This window comes from Chiloscyllium punctatum, chromosome 2 (genome assembly GCF_047496795.1).
Source record: "Chiloscyllium punctatum isolate Juve2018m chromosome 2, sChiPun1.3, whole genome shotgun sequence".
NCBI lineage: Eukaryota > Metazoa > Chordata > Chondrichthyes > Orectolobiformes > Hemiscylliidae > Chiloscyllium > Chiloscyllium punctatum.
In genome coordinates this window covers 146,201,974-146,220,414 of record NC_092740.1, presented here as the reverse complement: position 1 = coordinate 146,220,414, position 18,441 = coordinate 146,201,974, and the positions used below count along the sequence as shown (strand labels likewise).

At 43.1% G+C, this 18,441-nt stretch overlaps 1 protein-coding gene across 5 annotated transcripts in view; it reads right to left on the bottom strand.

The window, feature by feature from the left end:
- The window catches only part of pax5 (paired box 5), a 217,224-nt gene that overhangs the window by 82,568 nt on the left and 116,215 nt on the right, over positions 1 to 18,441 (bottom strand). For 4 of the 5 annotated variants that reach the window (XM_072589664.1, XM_072589644.1, XM_072589635.1 and 1 more), the window contains one exon: positions 16,148 to 16,271. In XM_072589664.1, coding sequence (XP_072445765.1) covers positions 16,148 to 16,271 — 124 coding nt within the window. Of the gene's footprint in view, positions 1 to 16,147; positions 16,272 to 18,441 lie in introns of those variants that run through there. The other variant, XM_072589672.1, reaches the window with a different exon arrangement.

Below are 18,441 nucleotides of genomic sequence, written 5' to 3'. Positions count from 1 at the left end.
TTCTTTAATGAGAACAGACTAAGCCTATTCAATTTCTCCTCATAATAAAATCAATCCATACTCAGGGCCAACTTTGTGAATCTTCTCTGGACTGCCTCCAATGCCAATGCATCTTTTATTAGATAAGAGAAATAAGAAAAAAACTGTTCACAATATTTGAAATAAAGGGCAACATTCTATTTACTTTCCCTATTACCCATTGAACCTGGATATTAGTTTTTTGCAATTCATGCTTGAGGACCCCCAGATCCCTCTGTCATGTAACCTTCTGCAGTGTCCCTCCATTTAAATAATATTCAGCTCTTCTATTCTTCCTGCCAAAGTGCATGACCTCACATTGTCTCACTTTATATTCCATCTGCAATTTTTTCCCCACTCACTTAACCTGTCTACATCCTTCAGCAGATAGTGTGTAATCCTCACTATTTGTACCTCACCCTCCACTATTTTTGTGTCATTCACAAACTTCACATTAGGGTACATTAATTTCTGTCTCTATTTTCTCACTGATGTTTACTGTTGCTGATTTTTCTCGACCTGGGGAGGTAACAAAGGCTTGATGATTGAAGAGTTAAATCCAGGGATGCTGCAGTCCACAGTCTGCATCTGAGACCATACCTGACCCTGCAACAGTACTGGTGGTTTGTTGCAATGGCAATGGGATCATTGTTTTCAGAGGCTGTGTTTAGTGGCACATGTGTACAACTAAGTGATGAATCACAACTGCTGCTTGTGTGAATGTCACCCTGGAAATGGTCCTCCACTGCTCCACATTTACAAATGCTGGAAGGTAAAGCTCCACACACCTATCCACCTTTGTGAACCTAGATCATGATGCATTGAGCAGTTGCTAACTCCTAGCCCAAGGCCTGATAATGAATGCTGTACCCAGATTTGACTGCATTTTGCAGCTTCATTTCAAATCTCTCATATATATGCTCATATCATTGAACAGAGATGCCCTACAAAATTGAAGTTTTCTCAGTAAAAAAAAACATGGGTGCTGCCAAGTTTTTAAATGCACAGATTGGAGGCAACGGTTCATCCAGCCTCAAGCTCTCCAAGTGTGGGTTGGTGTTAAACAGGTTTGTTAGAAATTCACCTCAAGAAAAAAAAATCCCAATAGGTTCAGGAGGATCCATGACTACACTTTACCAAAAAAAAAACAAAGAACTACAGATCCTGGAAATCAGAAACAAAACAGAAATTGTTGGAGAAACTCAGCAGGTCTGGCAGCATTTGTGGAGAGAAAACACAAATAACATTTCAGGTCCAGTGACCTTTCCCATGGATTTCCAGTTCACTGTGCTATCTCTCACTGTGTGTTTGTGCTCTAAGTGGTTTGTGGTCAGTTAGTAGTGCTCTGGATGTGTGCTATACTTAACAAGGCAGTTCCTAACTCTATGATACAAGAGGACATTAGATACCAAGAGCTGAATTTTCAACAAGTCAGGATGACTCAGAAGCTGTTTTAAAAAAATGACAGGTACTCCCAATTGCAAGATTCCCAATCCTTTCCCCGATTCTAAGTTTGGCCAGACCTTTAAAAAGGTGTGGGCTGATTCGGGTCCCAAGTGTCACCTAGCACTCCCAAGCTGGTCAGATCCATTGTGGCGATAAACATGACCTGCCCTCCCTGCACCCCTCACAATTCTGATAGACTCAGCCCAGATCTTTAGAAGGCTCATGATTCACAGCATCTCAAAGATGTTGTGAAGCATAGTCTGCAAGAGGGAACACTACGTAAGGTTGATTCATGGTGCCCGTCTGATGCCCACCACACCCTAACACCCTCCACTGTCCATGCAATTGCAATGGCCTCTCAAAACTCCATGCCAAACTATGTCTTTCTGCTGACTCTCCATGGCCCATCCTGCCAGACTATGGCAAAACAATTCACCCACTGTACACTGTAAAGAGGCAATGAACCTGAGAATTACATTTGAGTGTGTTCAACAAAATATTTAAATACTGTTCGATGATAACTTTCCACTATGTTAAAAAAAACTCCTTTTCACATCAGCCAATAAAAATAGCTATTATGCAAGCCCTTTAAGGTTTCAATAATTGAAACTACAAACATTTGAAACCTCTCAACCCTGTGAAAAAAAAGCAATTGATAGCAGAGATCAGACAAGCAGGGGTTCAGCTGTTTCAATAGAGTAATGAATATCTCAGCTTTCAGCCAAGACCTATTGTGTGTTCTTGGCTGAAAGGTGGTATGGGTGGTGCATAGGGAGTGTATGGGGAGTGAGGGGTGTGAAGTTGAAGATTGGAGATCTCTCTTTCTTGTTATAATTGGGACAAAGTCCCACTGTCCCCTTCCACCTGCAGCAGGCAGACAGCTGTGTCTCCAAACATTTGTTGGGGCCATCCACAGCTCATCTCCTATCCACATACTTAGGGGCATTTTCTCCTGTGATAGATACACCAATCTAGGAAATTTCCCAATTCCTGCTACCTCCCTTGAGGATTGAAATTCAGCCTCATGTTTGCATAAGCAAACATTTAGTTGCGTACTGTAAATAAATAATGCACTGTATGTACATTTATACATGGACACATTCATAAGATCTAAGCAAGTCTGAAAATAGAACCTGGTATCAGTTTACACAACCATTAATTTTTAGGATTCCTTAATTGGTCTATTAATTGATGAAACCCACTAGAGGGTTGGCTCTGAAGTGCTCTGGAAAAACCATTCAGTTACTGTACATTGAATCATAATAAAACTGACCACTCGTCTCAACGGAAACTGGAGATTAGCAATAAATGCCAACCTTTCCAACACAAACACATCCCAAAAGAATTCTTTTTAAAGAATTCGTCAGTCTTTCACTGTAACTCAGAGTCCTGACACTACGGATCAATCTTTTGGTTTTATTATTGCTCTATATCTCGGTGTCTTACTGCTTCCCATGTGACATGGTGACAAGAGCAAAGCCCACTGCTCCAGATGAAGCCTGACCAGAGAACTATACAGTTTGGCATTACCTTTTCTAACTTTAATTGTACTGTATGTAACTCAATATCTTTAGCTCAGGAAATCAGAGCAGGAGCAGGATATTCAGTCTGTTTAATTTACTCAATATTCATGCCGATCATGGCCTGGATTCCACTTTCCTAAAATGTGCCTTACCTATATATCAGAAATCTGTCTAATTTAGCCCTGAAATAACAACCCAGACTGCGCTGCTCTTGGTAGAAGAGAATTTTAGAGATTAATGAGAAAAACTTCATCATTTTCACCTTATATGGGAGACCCTTTGTTTCTAAACTGTAACCTCCAGTTCTAGATTCCCCCACAAAGGGAATCATCATCTCAGCATCTACCCTGACAAATCTCCTCAGAATATTATAGGTTTCAATAAATTACCTCGAGGCTTTAGAGGTAGATGAGGGTAGGGCAGTTGATGTGGTATACATGAACTTCAGTAAAGTCTTTGATAAGTTTCCACGTGGTAGGCTGTTGGAGAAAATGCACAGGCATTGAATTGAGGGTGATTTCGCAGTTTGGAATAGAAACTGGCTTTCTGAAAGAAGGCAGCAAGTGGTGGTTGATGGAAAATATTCAGCCTGGAGTCCGGTTACTAGTGGTGTGCCACAAGGATCTGTTTTGGGACCACTACTGTTTGTCATTTTTATAAATGACTTAGATGCAGCAAAGGTAAATGGGTTAGTAAATTTGCAGACGACACTAAAGTCGGTGGAGTGGTGGACTGTTTGGAAGAATGTTACAGGTTGCAGGGGGACTTGGATAAACTGCAGAATTGGGCTGAGAGGTGGCAAATGGAGTTCAATGCAGCTAAATGTGAGGTGATACACTTTGGGAAGAATAACAGGAAGGCAGAGTACTGGGTGAATGGAAAGATTCTTGGTAGTGTGGATGTGCAGAGGGATCGTGGAGTCCATGTACATAGATCCCTGAAAGTTGCCACCCAGGTTAATAGTGCTGTTAAGAAGGCATACGGTGTGTTAAGTTTCATTCATAGAGGATTGAGTTCCGGAGGCGCAATATCATGCTGCAACTATATAAAATGCTAGTGCGGCCACACTTGGAATATTGTGTACAGTTCTGGTCGCCATATTTCGGGAAGGATGTGGAAGCATTGGAAAAGGTGCAGAGGAAATTTATCAGGATGTTGCCCGGTCTGGAGGGAAGCTCTTATGAGGAAAGGCTGAGAGACTTGGGTCTGTTCTCATTGGAAAGAAGAAGGTCAAGAGGGGATTTGATAGAGACATACAAGATGATCAGAGGATTAGATAGGGTAGACAGTGAAAGCCTTTTTCCTAGGATGATGACGTAGCTTGTACGAGAAGGCATAGCTACAAATTGAGGAGTGATATGTTTAAGACAGATGTCAGAGGCAGGTTCTTTATGCAGAGAGTGGTAAGGGTGTGGAATGCCCTACCTGCCAATGCAGTCAACTCGGCCACATTAGGGAGATTTAAACAATCCTTGGATAAGCACATGGATGATGATGGGATAGTGTAAGGGGACAATAGTTTACAGGTCGGCACAACATCAAGGGCCAAAGGACCTGTTCTGCGTTGTATTGTTCTATATTCTATGTCTGCTAAATGCCAATGACTATTGGATTAACCTGTTCAAACATTCTTCATAAGACAAACCTTTCATCCCAAGATTCGACTAAGTGGACCTTTTCTGAACTACCACCAATGTGGAAATATCCTTTCTTAAATAAAGAGACTAAAAAATTGCATGCAGTCCCCCAGGTATGGTTTCACCAATAATCCATTCAACTGTTCCATTTAGCCTCTCAACATCTAGGTTTATTTGACTTCATCGTACCATAGGTTACACATTACTTATTTCTCTTCCTATGTCTGCACTTTGCAGTTTTCTATATTGCAGGTTATACAAGTGATCAGAACAATTGGAGATATGTTATCCAACGCACACTGTAAAATCATTATAGCTCAGACTTCAAGTCATAGTCTATATTGCTGTTGCACTTCCGATACCTCAGCATACACATTTGATTTTGGCACATCACCTTCCAAATAATTCAGCAACTCCCTCCTCATATCAAGTGAGTGTTTCTGCTCATGTCACCCAGCATCTGGTGATCATCATCCAAATGCTTTTCCTTTAAACATAGGAGCAGTAGATAATAGAAACATAGAAATTCCTTCATACGATACATTTTCTTCCCTATTACAGTGCACTTAAATTGCTACCAGCTTACTTGGTAACATTGCTTACATTTGTCTGTGCGTTCATGAAACATTGTTGATCCACATTTCTGGCAACCATGAATTTCTTTGATCACCGTTCATGTCCTCTGCTGCTACTCCATATTCTTGACTTTTTCAGATATTTTCTAAACAACCTGTTCAGAGATGCTAATGCACTCCTCTGAAACAGCTTACATGACTTCTTGCAAACTTCTGCCAGATCCTCCTGATCTTAAGCAGTTGTCTCACTCTTTCTGAGGCACATTGACATTCTGATCATTTCCTTTACATGTTTTGGGGACTCTCATTACCCACCAAGAATCAGCAGTGATGCCGTGTTACAGGGCTCCTCTCTGAATTGGTTTTTGCACCTACTTCAGCATGCCATGAATCTCCATATCTGTTTAAAGAACTTTGACTCACATGCTGCTTACCAATCTCATTAACTGCTTGAAGAGCATTAGGAAGGTTCACTGTTACAGGTGAGTCACAGTTGCTGCTAGCTTTCATTTCCACTAAATACAAATGTGTTTGCATGAGCCCTTTGTTTTCAAATTGGTTATTCATGTCACGTCAAGGTTATCATTCACAAAGAAAATTAAACATTTTTCTCATTCTTTTCTTCAAATCATGTCAAGTATATCCCAGCACATTGGCAAATAGGTTTTTATAAACTCTTCTTTATGTCACATTCTCTGAAGGGAATGAGGTTCCCAATGCAATACAGATAACTCCACAAGCAGCATTTTTTGTGCATTCTTACCTATGGCATCAGTCGTTCTTAACAAGTTGTCAGTTTGAAGACCATGACAACAAGCCTGCCGGTCTAGTACAGTCCACCATCACTGTAACTAGCCAGACAAACAACAGGGTAAAAACCACTTCTTAATATTCAGCAAATAGATTGTGGTTTTTCCCAGAACGCTAAAGGAACTAAAGACACAGGATCTTCAACCTTACACTTGTCTTAGGTTTTCTCCTTTCACATTGGAATCTGAAGTGAATGCAGCATGCCTGGACATCCTCAGGAGCCTCACAGGAGAATAATCAGATAAACATTGACAGCAGTACAAAGGAAGTATTAGGAGAGTTGGTCAAAGCTTCCTCTAAGACATAGTTTTACAATAACAGAGATGCAAAGGAAGAATTTCATATCCTAAAATCTAGACATTCAAAGGCACGGCTGCCAATTTTGGGACAAGCAGCATAGTATATATATATAGAGGCCTCAAATAGAGAAACAAAGTACTAATCACATCTGTTACCGACAAGAGTGCAACGTAGAGACCCTAGCCAATATCATTACATTCTGATTGGACTGTCCCTTCTCTGAGTAACCTAAAGGTGCAAAATCTTGAAACATAAATAAAACCCCAACAGTTCTATTATTACTTAGCATTCTGTCATATACTGAACCTACTGTACATCCAAACTTTTGACCAGTAGGAAATATTGTGAACATACTGAATCACTGCTGCATACGTTTTCAAGTCAAACTTATGGGTTGTCTCTTTATTACAGAAACATATACATTTGCCCTGTGACAATTTTTTTTTATCAGCCTGCAAGTATATGATGTATATTATTCCTATGTGCCACTGCCACTTGGTCTATTCAGAGATTTGATAACTGAGATTTGATAATAATGTAATTCCAGATTCTGTAAACCCTATTCTGTAATAGGTGAGATAATCTTACCATTCACAAGCTCAGACATAAGTGGGACCATGTGCCAACACTTCAGATAGTTTGCAGAATTTGCTTTTTAGTCTTTGAACAATGATTGGTGACTGAATTTTCATTGAGTCGGGCTGACAATATTACAGAAGTGAAAATCCTTACCACTAACCCCTCAGCAGTCCCCTCTAAACCTTCCCACAAGTGTTTTGGAGTTAAGCCCCTTCCATAAATGTACATGGTCCACGCACCTCAGAATGTTCATAAACCACAGGGGAAAACCCATCCTGAATGGCATTAAAAACCCCTGATCCTGATGGGTTTTGGAACACAACAATTTCTGTTCTTAGTATTTAGTAGTTAGATGCTATACTGTATGTTAGATGTGATTTTACAGAAATGATTGATTATAGAGTTCTATCCTGCAAAAAATAAGTTGACACGGGGTTGAGTTACAGTGAAGCACTCTTCCTTATTATGCATTCTAAATTTAGGAAAATGTTGCTTTGGAACTCTATTGTCATTGTCTGTAGTGAGTCAAATGTCCAAAAGATTTCAAAAGACCAGTAGACAGTTGTAGTAAAAAAAGCATCTGTTCTTGGACTGCTTTGATTGACAGGATTGACAAGGTAAAAACAATGACTGCAGATGCTGGAAACCAGATTCTGGATTACTGGTGCTGGAAGAGCACAGGCAGCATCCAACGAGCAGCAAAATCGACGTTTCGGGCAAAAGCCCTTCATCACGAATAAAGGCAGTGAGCCTGAAGCGTGGAGAGATAAGCTAGAGGAGGGTGGGGGTGGGGAGAGAGTAGCATAGAGTACAATGGGTGAGTGGGGGAGGGGATGAAGGTGATAGGTCAGGGAGGAGAGGGTGGAATGGATAGGTGGAAAAGGAGATAGGCAGGTAGGACAAGTCCAGACAAGTCATGGAGACAGTGCTGAGCTGAAAGTGTGGAACTAGGGTAAGGTGGGGGAAGGAGAAATGAGGAAACTGTTGAAGTCCACATTGATGCCCTGGGGTTGAAGTGTTCCGAGGCGGAAGATGAGGTGTTCTTCCTCCAGGCGTCTGGTGGTGAGGGAGCGGCGGTGAAGGAGGCCCAGGACCTCCATGTCCTCGGCAGAGTGGGGGGGGAGTTGAAATGTTGGGCCACAGGGCGGTGTGGTTGATTGGTGCGGGTGTCCCAGAGATGTTCCCTAAAGCGCTCTGCTAGGAGGTGCCCAGTCTCCCCAATGTAGAGGAGACCGCATCGGGAGCAACGGATACAATAAATGATATTAGTGGACGTGCAAGTAAAACTTTGATGGATGTGGAAGGCTCCTTTAGGGCCTTGGATAGAGGTGAGGGAGGAGGTGTGGGCGCAACGTCGATTTCACTGCACCTTGGATGCTGCCTGAACTGCTGTGCTCTTCCAGCACCAGTAATCCAGACAGGATTGACAAGTCCAGTTTATCAGAAAATTAAAACATAACCATTTGTTTTTGCAGTATATTGTTTCAATTTGAAGGGCTTGTTTTCATTACCACAAAAGTTATGAATGTCAGGCTAAATGGGGCAGCATAGTGGCTCAGAGGTTAGCAGTGCTGCCTCACAGCACCAGGGACCTGGGTTTGATTCCACCCTCCAGTGACTGTCTGTTTGGAGTTTGTATGTTTCCTCCAAGTGCTCCAGTTTCCTCTCAAAGTCCAAAGATGGGCAGGTTAAGTGGATTGGCCATGCTAAATTTTTGCATAATGTCCAGGGATAGGTAGGCTAGGTAAGTGTACAGTTATGACGACAGGGTGGGATTCTGTTCTGAAGGTTAGTGCAGACTCGATGGGTGAATACCCTCTTTCAGCACTGTAGGGTTTCTATGATTTTAAGATCAAAAGCTTCACCAGCACTTAATGAATCAAAGAGTGATGCAGACAATTTAATTCATAGTTTTAAGAAATTATGAAAGGATCAAGACTTACCTTGATTTGGTTTAGTTATTGAATAGATGTTTGCTCGTTTTTGCAACAGAGTGATCACTTGAGGGGCATTAAACCTTTTTGAGATGGCTTTTTTTTGGGTTCTTTTTCAGCATAAGGAGTGTTTAGTGAGACTCTTAAAAAAAAACTTCAAACAATCTAGTAATGTCTACTTCAGACATGGCTCGTGATACCAGACAAGTGGCTATGGAGGCTAGATGGAAGATATAGAGTGGTCATTGGGGGCATGGAGGACCCATTAAGGTCTGTAGAGTCTGGGACAGATGTGTGAGGCCTTGGAGGCATGGGAACATGTGGAGCATTTGAGGGTCTGGGATTTGTCACTGCAATTGAGTTGACATTCCAGTAAACAAAGGAGTGGATTCTAGACTACCTACCCTTTTTGCAACTGTGAGTTTGTCTTGACCTTCCTGTTCCCTCCATAGAAATCTAGACCTGGCGTGTGTCTCTCTACCCATATGTATGAGAACAAACAGACTGTGAACAAACAGTATAAATGTAAACAAATTCCCATGTCCCAGTGTACTTGCCCGTGTGTGCATGGCTGTGTTTATCTGTGTGAAGTCAGAGGGGTGTATATGTATGTTTGTATGATTAGAGTGGTGCTGGAAAAGCACAGCAGGTCAGGCAGCATCCAAGGAGCAGGAAAATCGATGGAAGATGGAAGAAGCGCTTTAGGGAACATCTCGGGGGGACACCCGCACCAATGAACCCCACTGCCCTGTGGCTCAACATTTCAACTCCCCCTCCCACTCTGCCGAGGACATGCGGGTCCTGGGATTCCTCCATCACCATTCCCTCACCACCTGACACCTGGAGGAAGAACGCCTCATTTTCAGCCTCGGAACACTTCATCCCCACAGCATCAATGTGGATTTCACCAGTTTCCTCATTTCTCCTTCCCCACCTCACCCCAGCTCCAACCTTCCAGCTCAGCACCGCCCTCATGACCTGTCCTACTTGCCTATCTTCCTTTCCACCTATCCACTCCACCCTCTTCTCTGACCTATCACCTTCATCCCCACCCCCATTCACCCATTGTACTCGATGCTACTTTCTCCCCACCCCTACCCTCCTCTCATTTATCTCTCCACTCTGCAGGCACCCTGCCTCTATTCCTGATGAAGGGCTTTTGCCCGAAACGTTGATTTTCCTAGTCCTTGGATGCTGCCTGACCTGCTGTGCTTTTCCAGCACCACTCTAATCTAGACTCTGGTTTCCAGCATCTGCAGTCCTTGTTTTTACCTGTTCGTATGATTGTCTAACTTCGTATGATTTATTTTTTTCTGGATGATCACATGTCTGTGTGCGTCAGCAATGTCTGTACATGCGTCTATTACAAATTGATCAAGATGGGGGCAGAGTAAGACCCTTCAGTCAGAGCTCCTCTACTCACCAGTTCCTTTTCCTTTCTGTTTCTCTTCTCTTTGTAGCAGTTTTTCCTCCCACACCACCCCCAAACTTCTTAAGCTGCCCTAATCTACCTGGAGAATGGAGGCGAGATGGAGGGAGACAAGTCATGGCCTGTGCTTGGGTGAGAGCAGAGCATATGGACAGAGTCCCGCAGTGGGAGCAGAGCAAGTCATGGTCAGAGCAGCAGCAGAGCAAGCCACGGGTCAGGTCCTGGAGCGTGGAACAGGAGCAGAGGGAGTCACAGGTCGAGTCCCGGAGCAGGGAGCAGGGTGAATCACGGATCACGTCCTGGAGCAGGGAGAAGAGGGAGTCTCAAGTAGAGTCCTGGAGCAGGGAACAGGCGGAGTTGCAGATTAGGGCCTGGAGCAGGGAGCAGGGAACAGAGGGAGTCACAGGTCTAGTTCCGGAGCAGGGGGTGTCACAGGTCGAGTGCTCGGGCAGAGAGCAGAGGGAGTCACGGATTGAGTCCCAGAGCAGGGAGCAGAGCGAATCGTGAACTGAGGCCAGTGTATGGAGTCAACAGGACCTAATGTTCTGAAGCCTGGTGGGCACAGACTCAGTGAAAAAGGATTTAACCTGAGCACTTTAAAGACACTTCCTATTTCATTCTGGACTTTTGAACTCTTTATTTCCATGCTAATCTTTTTTAAAACTTTCCAATTCTATAACAATACATAAAGTGTCTTTACCTAGGTACCCAGTACCTAAGTTGGTGCCAAGAGGTAAAATTACAAACTTTTCACTGCATTCATTCGAGTACATGTGACAATAGAGACCGTACTATCTTCTCTGTGTGCCTTTGCATAAATGTGCCCTGTGCATCTGTTTGTATAAATGTGTGTGTGTGTGTGTGTGTGTGTGTGTGTGTGTGCGTGTGTGCGTGTGTGTGCGTGTGTGTGCGTGTGTGCGTGTGTGTGCGTGTGTGTGCGTGTGTGTGCGTGTGTGTGCGTGTGCGTGTGTGTGCGTGTGTGCGCGTGTGTGCGCGTGTGTGCGTGTGCGTGTGTGTGCGTGTGTGTGCGTGTGTGTGCGTGTGTGTGTGTGTGTGTGTGTGTGTGCGTGTGTGTGTGCGTGTGTGTGTGTGTGTGTGTGTGTGTGTGTCTGAGAGAGTGAGAGAAAGAGAGAGAGAGAGAGAGTGAGTTATGGTTTCTAACTCTAGTTGTGTATAACCTTGGAAGTTCCATCACATGACCTCCCATTTCCAATTGCCCAGCTCAGTCAAATATCCTATTTCCCATTTTCCAAACTTTTACAACCAAATAAACTAAACTGTTCAAAGAAAATGTAAGAAGGACACAATTTCTGTCCCAATAATTTTTCTGTTAGATTGATCTGCAATTTCAGGTGGAGATTCTAGGAAAAGTCATAGAGTCAGAGACGTACAGCATGGAAATAGACCCTTCGATCCAAATTGTCCAAGCTAAACAAATATCCTAAATTAATCTAGTCCCATTTGCCAGTATTTGGCCCATATTTCTGTTAACCCTTCCTACTCATATACCCATCTAGATGACTTTTAAATGTTGTAATTGTACCAGCCTCCACCACTTCCTCTGGCAGCTCATTCCATTCATGTACCACCCTCTGCGTGAAAAAATTTGTCCCTTTGGTCCCTTAAAAATCTTTCCCCTCTCTCCTTAAACATATGCACTCTCGTTTTGGGTTCCTCCACCCCAGAGACAAGACCTTGTCAATTTACCCTATCCACGCCCATCATTATTTTATAAACCTCTATAAGTTCACTTCTCAGCCTCCAACACTCCAAGGAAAATAGCCCCAGCCTCCTCAGCGTCTCCCTATAGCTCAAATCCTCCAACCCTGGCAATATCCTTGCAAATCTTTTCTGAACCCTTTCAAGTTTCAAAACATCCTTCCCATAGCAGGGAGACCAGAATTGCATGCAGTATTCTAAATGTGGCCTAACCAATGTCCTGTACAGTCGCAACATGATGTCCCAACTCCTGTACTCAATGCAATGATCAATAAAGGCAAGCATACCAAACGCCTTCTTCACTCTCCTATCTACCTACAATTCCACTTTCAAGGAGTTATGAATCTACACTCCAAGGTCTCTTTGTTCAGCAACACTCCCCAGGACCTTACCATTAAGAGTATAAGTCCTAACCTGATTGCCTTCCATAATGCAGCACCTCATATTTATCTAAATTAACTCCATCTGCCACTCCTCAGCCCATTGGCTCATCTGACCAAGATCCTGTTGTAATCTGAGGGAATCTTCTTCGCTGTCCACTACACCTCCAATTTTGGTGTCATCTGCAAACTTACTAATTATACCCCTATGTTTACATCCAAATCATTGATATAAATCACAAAAAGCAGTGGACCCAGCACCAATCCTTGTGGCACTCTGCTGGTCACAGGCCTCCAGTCTGAAAAGCAACCCTCCACCACCACCCTCTGTCTTTTGCCTTTGAGACAGTTCCGTACTCAAATGGCTACTTCTCCCTGTATTCCATGAGATCTAATCTTGCTAATCAGTCTCCCATGGGGAACCTTGTCGAACGCCTTACTGAAGTCCATATAGATCACATCTACTACTCTGCCCTCATCAATCCTCTTTGTTACTTCTTCAAAAAACTTAATTCAATTAGTGAGACATGATTTCTCATGCACAAAGCCATGTTGACTATCCCTAATCAGTCCTTGCCTTTCCAAATATATGTAAATCCTGTCCCTCTGGATTCTCTTCAACAACCTTCCCACCACTGAGGTCAGGCTCACTGGTCTACAGTTCCCTGGCTTTTCCTTACCGCCCTTCTTAAACAGTGGCACCATATTAGCCAACCTCCAGTCTTCCGGCACCTCACCTGTGACTACCGATGATACAAATATCTCAGCAAGAGGCTCAGAAATCACTTCCCTAGCTTCCCACAGAGTTATAGGGTACATCTGATCAGGTCCTGGGGATTTACCCACCTTTATACATTTTAAGATGTCCAACAACTCCTCTTCTATAATATGGACATTTTTCGAGATGCTGCTATTTATTTCCCCATGTTCTATATCTTCCATACCCTATTCCACAGTAAACACTGATGCAAAATACATGTTTAGTATCTCCTCCACCTCCTGTGGTTCCACACATATGGTGGCCTTGCTGATCTTTAAGGAACCCTATTCTCTCCCTAGTTACCCTTTTGTCCTTAATGTATTTGTAGAATCCCTCTGGATTCTCCTTAATCCTATTTGCCAGAGCTATCTCATGTCCCCTTTTTGCCCTCCTGATTTCCCTCTTAAGTATACTTCTGCTGCATTTGTATTCTTCTAGGGATTCACTCGATATCTGATGTCAACACTTGACATTTGCTTCCTTCTTTTTCTTGACCAAAATCTCAATTTCTCTCATCATCCAGCATTCCCTACACTTACCAGTCTTGCCCTTCACCCTAAAAGGAACATGCTGTCTCTAGACTCTCATTATCTCATTTTTTGAAGGTTTCCAATTTTCCAGCTGTCCCTTTACCTGTGAACATCTGCCCCATCACCTTTTGAAAGTTCTTGCCTAATGCCAACAAAATTGGCCTTCCTTCAATTTAGAACTTCAACTTTTAGATCCAGTCTATCCTCTTGCATCACTATTTTAAAACTAATAGAATTATGGTCGCTGGCCCCAAAATGCTCCCCTACTGACACCTCAGTCGCCTGCCCTGCCTTATTTCCCAAGAGTAGGTCAAGTTTTGCACCTTCTCTAGTAGGTACATCCACATACTAAATCAGAAAGTTTTCTTGTACACACTTAAGAAACTCCTCTCCATCCAAACCCTTAGCACTATAGCAGTCCCAGTCTAATGTTTAAAAAGTTAAAATCCTCTACCATAACCACCCTATTATTCTACAGATAACTGAGATCTCCTGACAAATTTATTTCTCAATTTCCTACTAATTATTGGGGAGGTCTATAGTAAAATCCCAATACAGTGATCATCCCTTTCTTATTTCTCAGTTCCACCCAAATAACTTCCCTGCATGCATTCTCAGGAATATCCTCCCCAAGTACAGCCAACTGTCACTCCCCACTCCCACCTCCTCTCATGCCCCCAGCCCCACCCCCCACTCCCCTCCCCCCACCCCCACTTCTGTTCTATCCTTCCAATAGCATGTTTACCCTGGAACATTAAGCTGTCAGTCCTATCCATCCCTGAGCCACATCTCTGTAATTGCTACGATATCCCAATCCCATGTTCCCAACCATGTCCTGAGTTTACCTGCCTTACCTGTTAGGCCTCTTGCATTAAGATAAATGCAGTTTAATTTATCAGTCTTACCTTGCTCTCTGCTTTGCTCCTGCCTGCCCTGACTGTTTGACTTGCTCCTTTTCCCAACTGTACCAGTCTCTGATGAAGAGCTTATGCCAGAAACATCAACTCTCCTGTTGCTCAGCTGCTGCCTGACCTGCTGTGCTTTTTCCAATGTCACACTTTTCAACTCTGACTCTCCAACATCTGCAGTCCTCACTTTCTCCCAGTCTCAAACTGATGTCTTTCCTCACTATCTCCCTGGGCCCCCCCACCAACTTGCGAGTTTAAATCATCTCGAGCAGCTGTAGCAAAACTCCCCACCAGTATATTAGTCTCCTTCCAATTTAGGTGCAATCCATCCTTCTTACTCAGGTCACTTCTACACCAGAAGACATCCCCGCAATGATCCAAAAATGTGAATCCTTCTCCCCTGCACCAGGTCCTCAGCCAAGCATTCATCTGCTCTATCCTTCTATTCCTACCCTCACCAGAATGTATCTCCAGGAATAATTCAAATATTATTACCCTCGAGGACCTCGTTTATAAATTCTTCCCGAATTTCCTATATTCTCTTGTCAGAATCTCATCCTTTTCTCTTCCTCTGTCATAAATTCCAATGTGTATAATGAACTCCGGCTGGTCCCGCTCGCCTTTGAGAAGATTCTGCACCCTTTCCGAAATATCCTTGATCCTGGCACCAGGGAGGTAACATACTACTCTGATGTCTCACTGTTGGCCACAGAATCGTCCATCTGTGCCTCTGACTAGAGAGTCCCTTAATACAATCGATCACTTGGAACCTGACACGTCCCTCGTTATATTAGAGCCATTCTCATTACCAGAAACCTGGCTGTCAGTGCTACATTCTCCTGAGAGTCCATCATCCCTTCAAACAGCATACTTGTTTGAGATGGGGATAGTCCTGCACAACCTGCCTCCCTCCCCTACTTTCCCTGGCAGTAACCCATCTAATTGACTGTATCTTCTGTTTATTCCCTTCCTGTAACTGTCATCAATCACAGCCCCTAGCCCCTGCAAATTCCTCATTGCCTCTAACCCCTTCAATGCTGAATCCATTCGATAACCCAACTTCCACTGAGGCCTACGAACTGGAATTTTCAATACCAATCATCCTCTGAGAGAAGAAAATTCTCCTATTTATGGAAAACTCCTTATTTTGGTACTCCCTAGTTTGAGATCACTCCCGGAAGGCAGAATTTCCTATTTCTCATCCTCCTTGCCATGAAAGAACAGCAGAGTGACCAAGATAAATAATCAATCACAAAATGCCCACCTGTGAGAATTTTCACGATGGAGCTATTGTATTTTAATGTTGAAATGAAGAAATTGTACATTGTACATTGCAGCAGACAACTGTAGGTGCGATCTGTCTATACCTGTACACAGCTCAGCGCACACTGTTGGAGAGCACATTCAAGGTGTGTGGGGGTGGGCAGTAGAAAGAGGAAAATAAGGCTGTAATTCTTTTTCTGAAATACCTATTGCAAATTGAAGGAATGTTTCCAAATGTTTGCAGTGGCCACAGGGCAGTATCTGTCTGGATAGTCCATTGCTGTGCAGTCACCTAGAGACAAAGACAAGGTTCATACCAAGAGCAAACCCTCTTACCTGTTATAATGGGGTAAGACTGCGGTCCTGGGACACTGGTGCCAATGTCAGCTGAATTTGTTAGACTCGACTTCATATCTTCCAGTCCCCCAGCCAATGATGCCATGGTGGAATAGTCTGCACTCTGGAAAGACAAAAACAACTTATCAGGCAAGTATTTGTTTCCTCAATACAATCCCAATAACTCTACTCGGAATATTAGACTGTTCAAAAGAATCATCAATATTAAGACCATAAGACATAAGGCCATAAGACACAGGAGTGGAAGTAAGGCCATTTGGCCTATCGAGGCCACTTCGCCATTCAATCATGGCTGACAGGCATTTCAATGCCACTTACACACACTCTCCCCGTATCCCTTAATTCCTTGCGAGATTAAGGATTTATCAACCTCTGCCTTGAAGACATTTAACGTCCTGGCCTCCACTGCACTCTGTGGCAATGAATTCCACAGGCTCACCACTCTCTGGCTGAAGAAATGTCTCCTTATTTCCATTTTAAATTGACCCCCTCTAATTCTAAGGCTGTACTTACGGGTCCCAGTATCCCTGGCTGACACAAACAAATTCCCAGTGTCCACCCTTTCAAAGCCATGAATTATCTTGTAAGTTTCTATTAGATCTCCCCTCAACCTTCTAAACTCTAATGAATACAGATCCTAAGCTGTTCATCGTATGTTAGGTCTACCATTCCAGGGATCATCCGTGTGAACCCCCAGTGGACATGCTCCAGTGCCAGTATGTCCTTCCTGAGGTGTGGGGCCCAAAACTGGACACTGTTTTCTAAATGGGGCCTAACCAAGAGCTTTATAAAGTTTCAGTAGCACATTTCTGTTTTTACATTCCAACCCTCTTGAGATAAATGACAATATTACATTTGCTTTCTTAACCATGGACTCAAACTGCAAATTAACTTTTAGAGAATCCTGGACGAGCACTCCTGGACTATAATTGGACCATAGTAAACTAGGAATGTGTGAAACAGGAGGGTAAAATTGCAAATCATGGGAAAAAATAAATAGTTGTAGATGTTAGCTGATGTCAACGAAGCACAGTACAGGGAATGAACCTAAAGTTTTCCTGTTCTATAAGTATTGATACCACACTAGGGGAGGTGTGAGGGGAGGGCACATGAAATCCAGGCATGTATATGATTTTAATAAGTGCATTGGTGTTACAGTACAGCACATTATCTCATCGCTGTGAATGTCAAGCAAAATGAAAAATTTGTAACACCTTTCATGCCTTCTGGGCATCCCAAAGTGCTTCACAGCCAACAAAGTACATTTGAAGCTATCATTTTTGTAGTGCAGGAAGACATTTAACGTCACCAAGTCACCCTTTATTTACACGTGGAGAGGCCTTGACACTAATTCAGCTCCCTTGGAGCCAGCTCTCAGAGTGAACAGAACCTCTGATACTCCTGTTTATATCTTTCAGCCAGGGCTTCCTGATTGGACGAGGAACTCAATCTCAGCGGTCCACCTGGCTGAACTTGTTACAATCACTGTAGGAAATGTGGCAGCCAATTGGAGATCAAATCCACACAAATAACAAGCTGATAATGACCAGCTCACACATTTTCGCAATGTTAATTAGGAATAAATATTGTCAAAGATGTCAGGGATCATTCTCTTGCTTTGCTTCAAAATAATGTCCAGTGATCTTCTGCATCCAACTGAGTGTGAAATCATGGCCTCAAGCTTAGCATCTCAGCCAAAAGAAAACACAATATACAGTGCAGTACTGGACTGTTAGCCTTGATGCCCAAAAGCTGAAGTAAGTCTTGTACCTCCAATCTTCGGACTCTCAAATGTGTTACTAGCTGAGCCACATTGAAACACATTAACTCAATCAAATTTTAAAACAAATACAACTGCTAATGACGTAGGTCATTGCTGACTTAGCTGACCATTGACAGAAGGTGATCTCAGATTACAATGTGATCTTGATCAGATGGGCCGATGGGCTGAGAAGTGGCAGATGGAGCTTCATTCAGATAAGGGTGAGGTGCTGCAGTTTGGGAAAGCAAATCTTAGCAGGACTTGTACACTTAATGGTAAGGTCCTAAGGAATGTTGCTGAACAAAGAGACTTTGGAGTGCAGGTTCATAGCTCCTTGAAATTAGAGTCATAAGTAGATAGGGTAGTGAAGAAGGCATTTGGCATGCTTTCCTTTATTGGTCAGAGTTAGGAGATCATGTTGCAGCTGTACAGGACATTGGTTAGGCCACTGTTGGAATATTGCATGCAATTCTTGTCTCCTTCCTATCGGAAAGATGTTGTGCAACTTGAA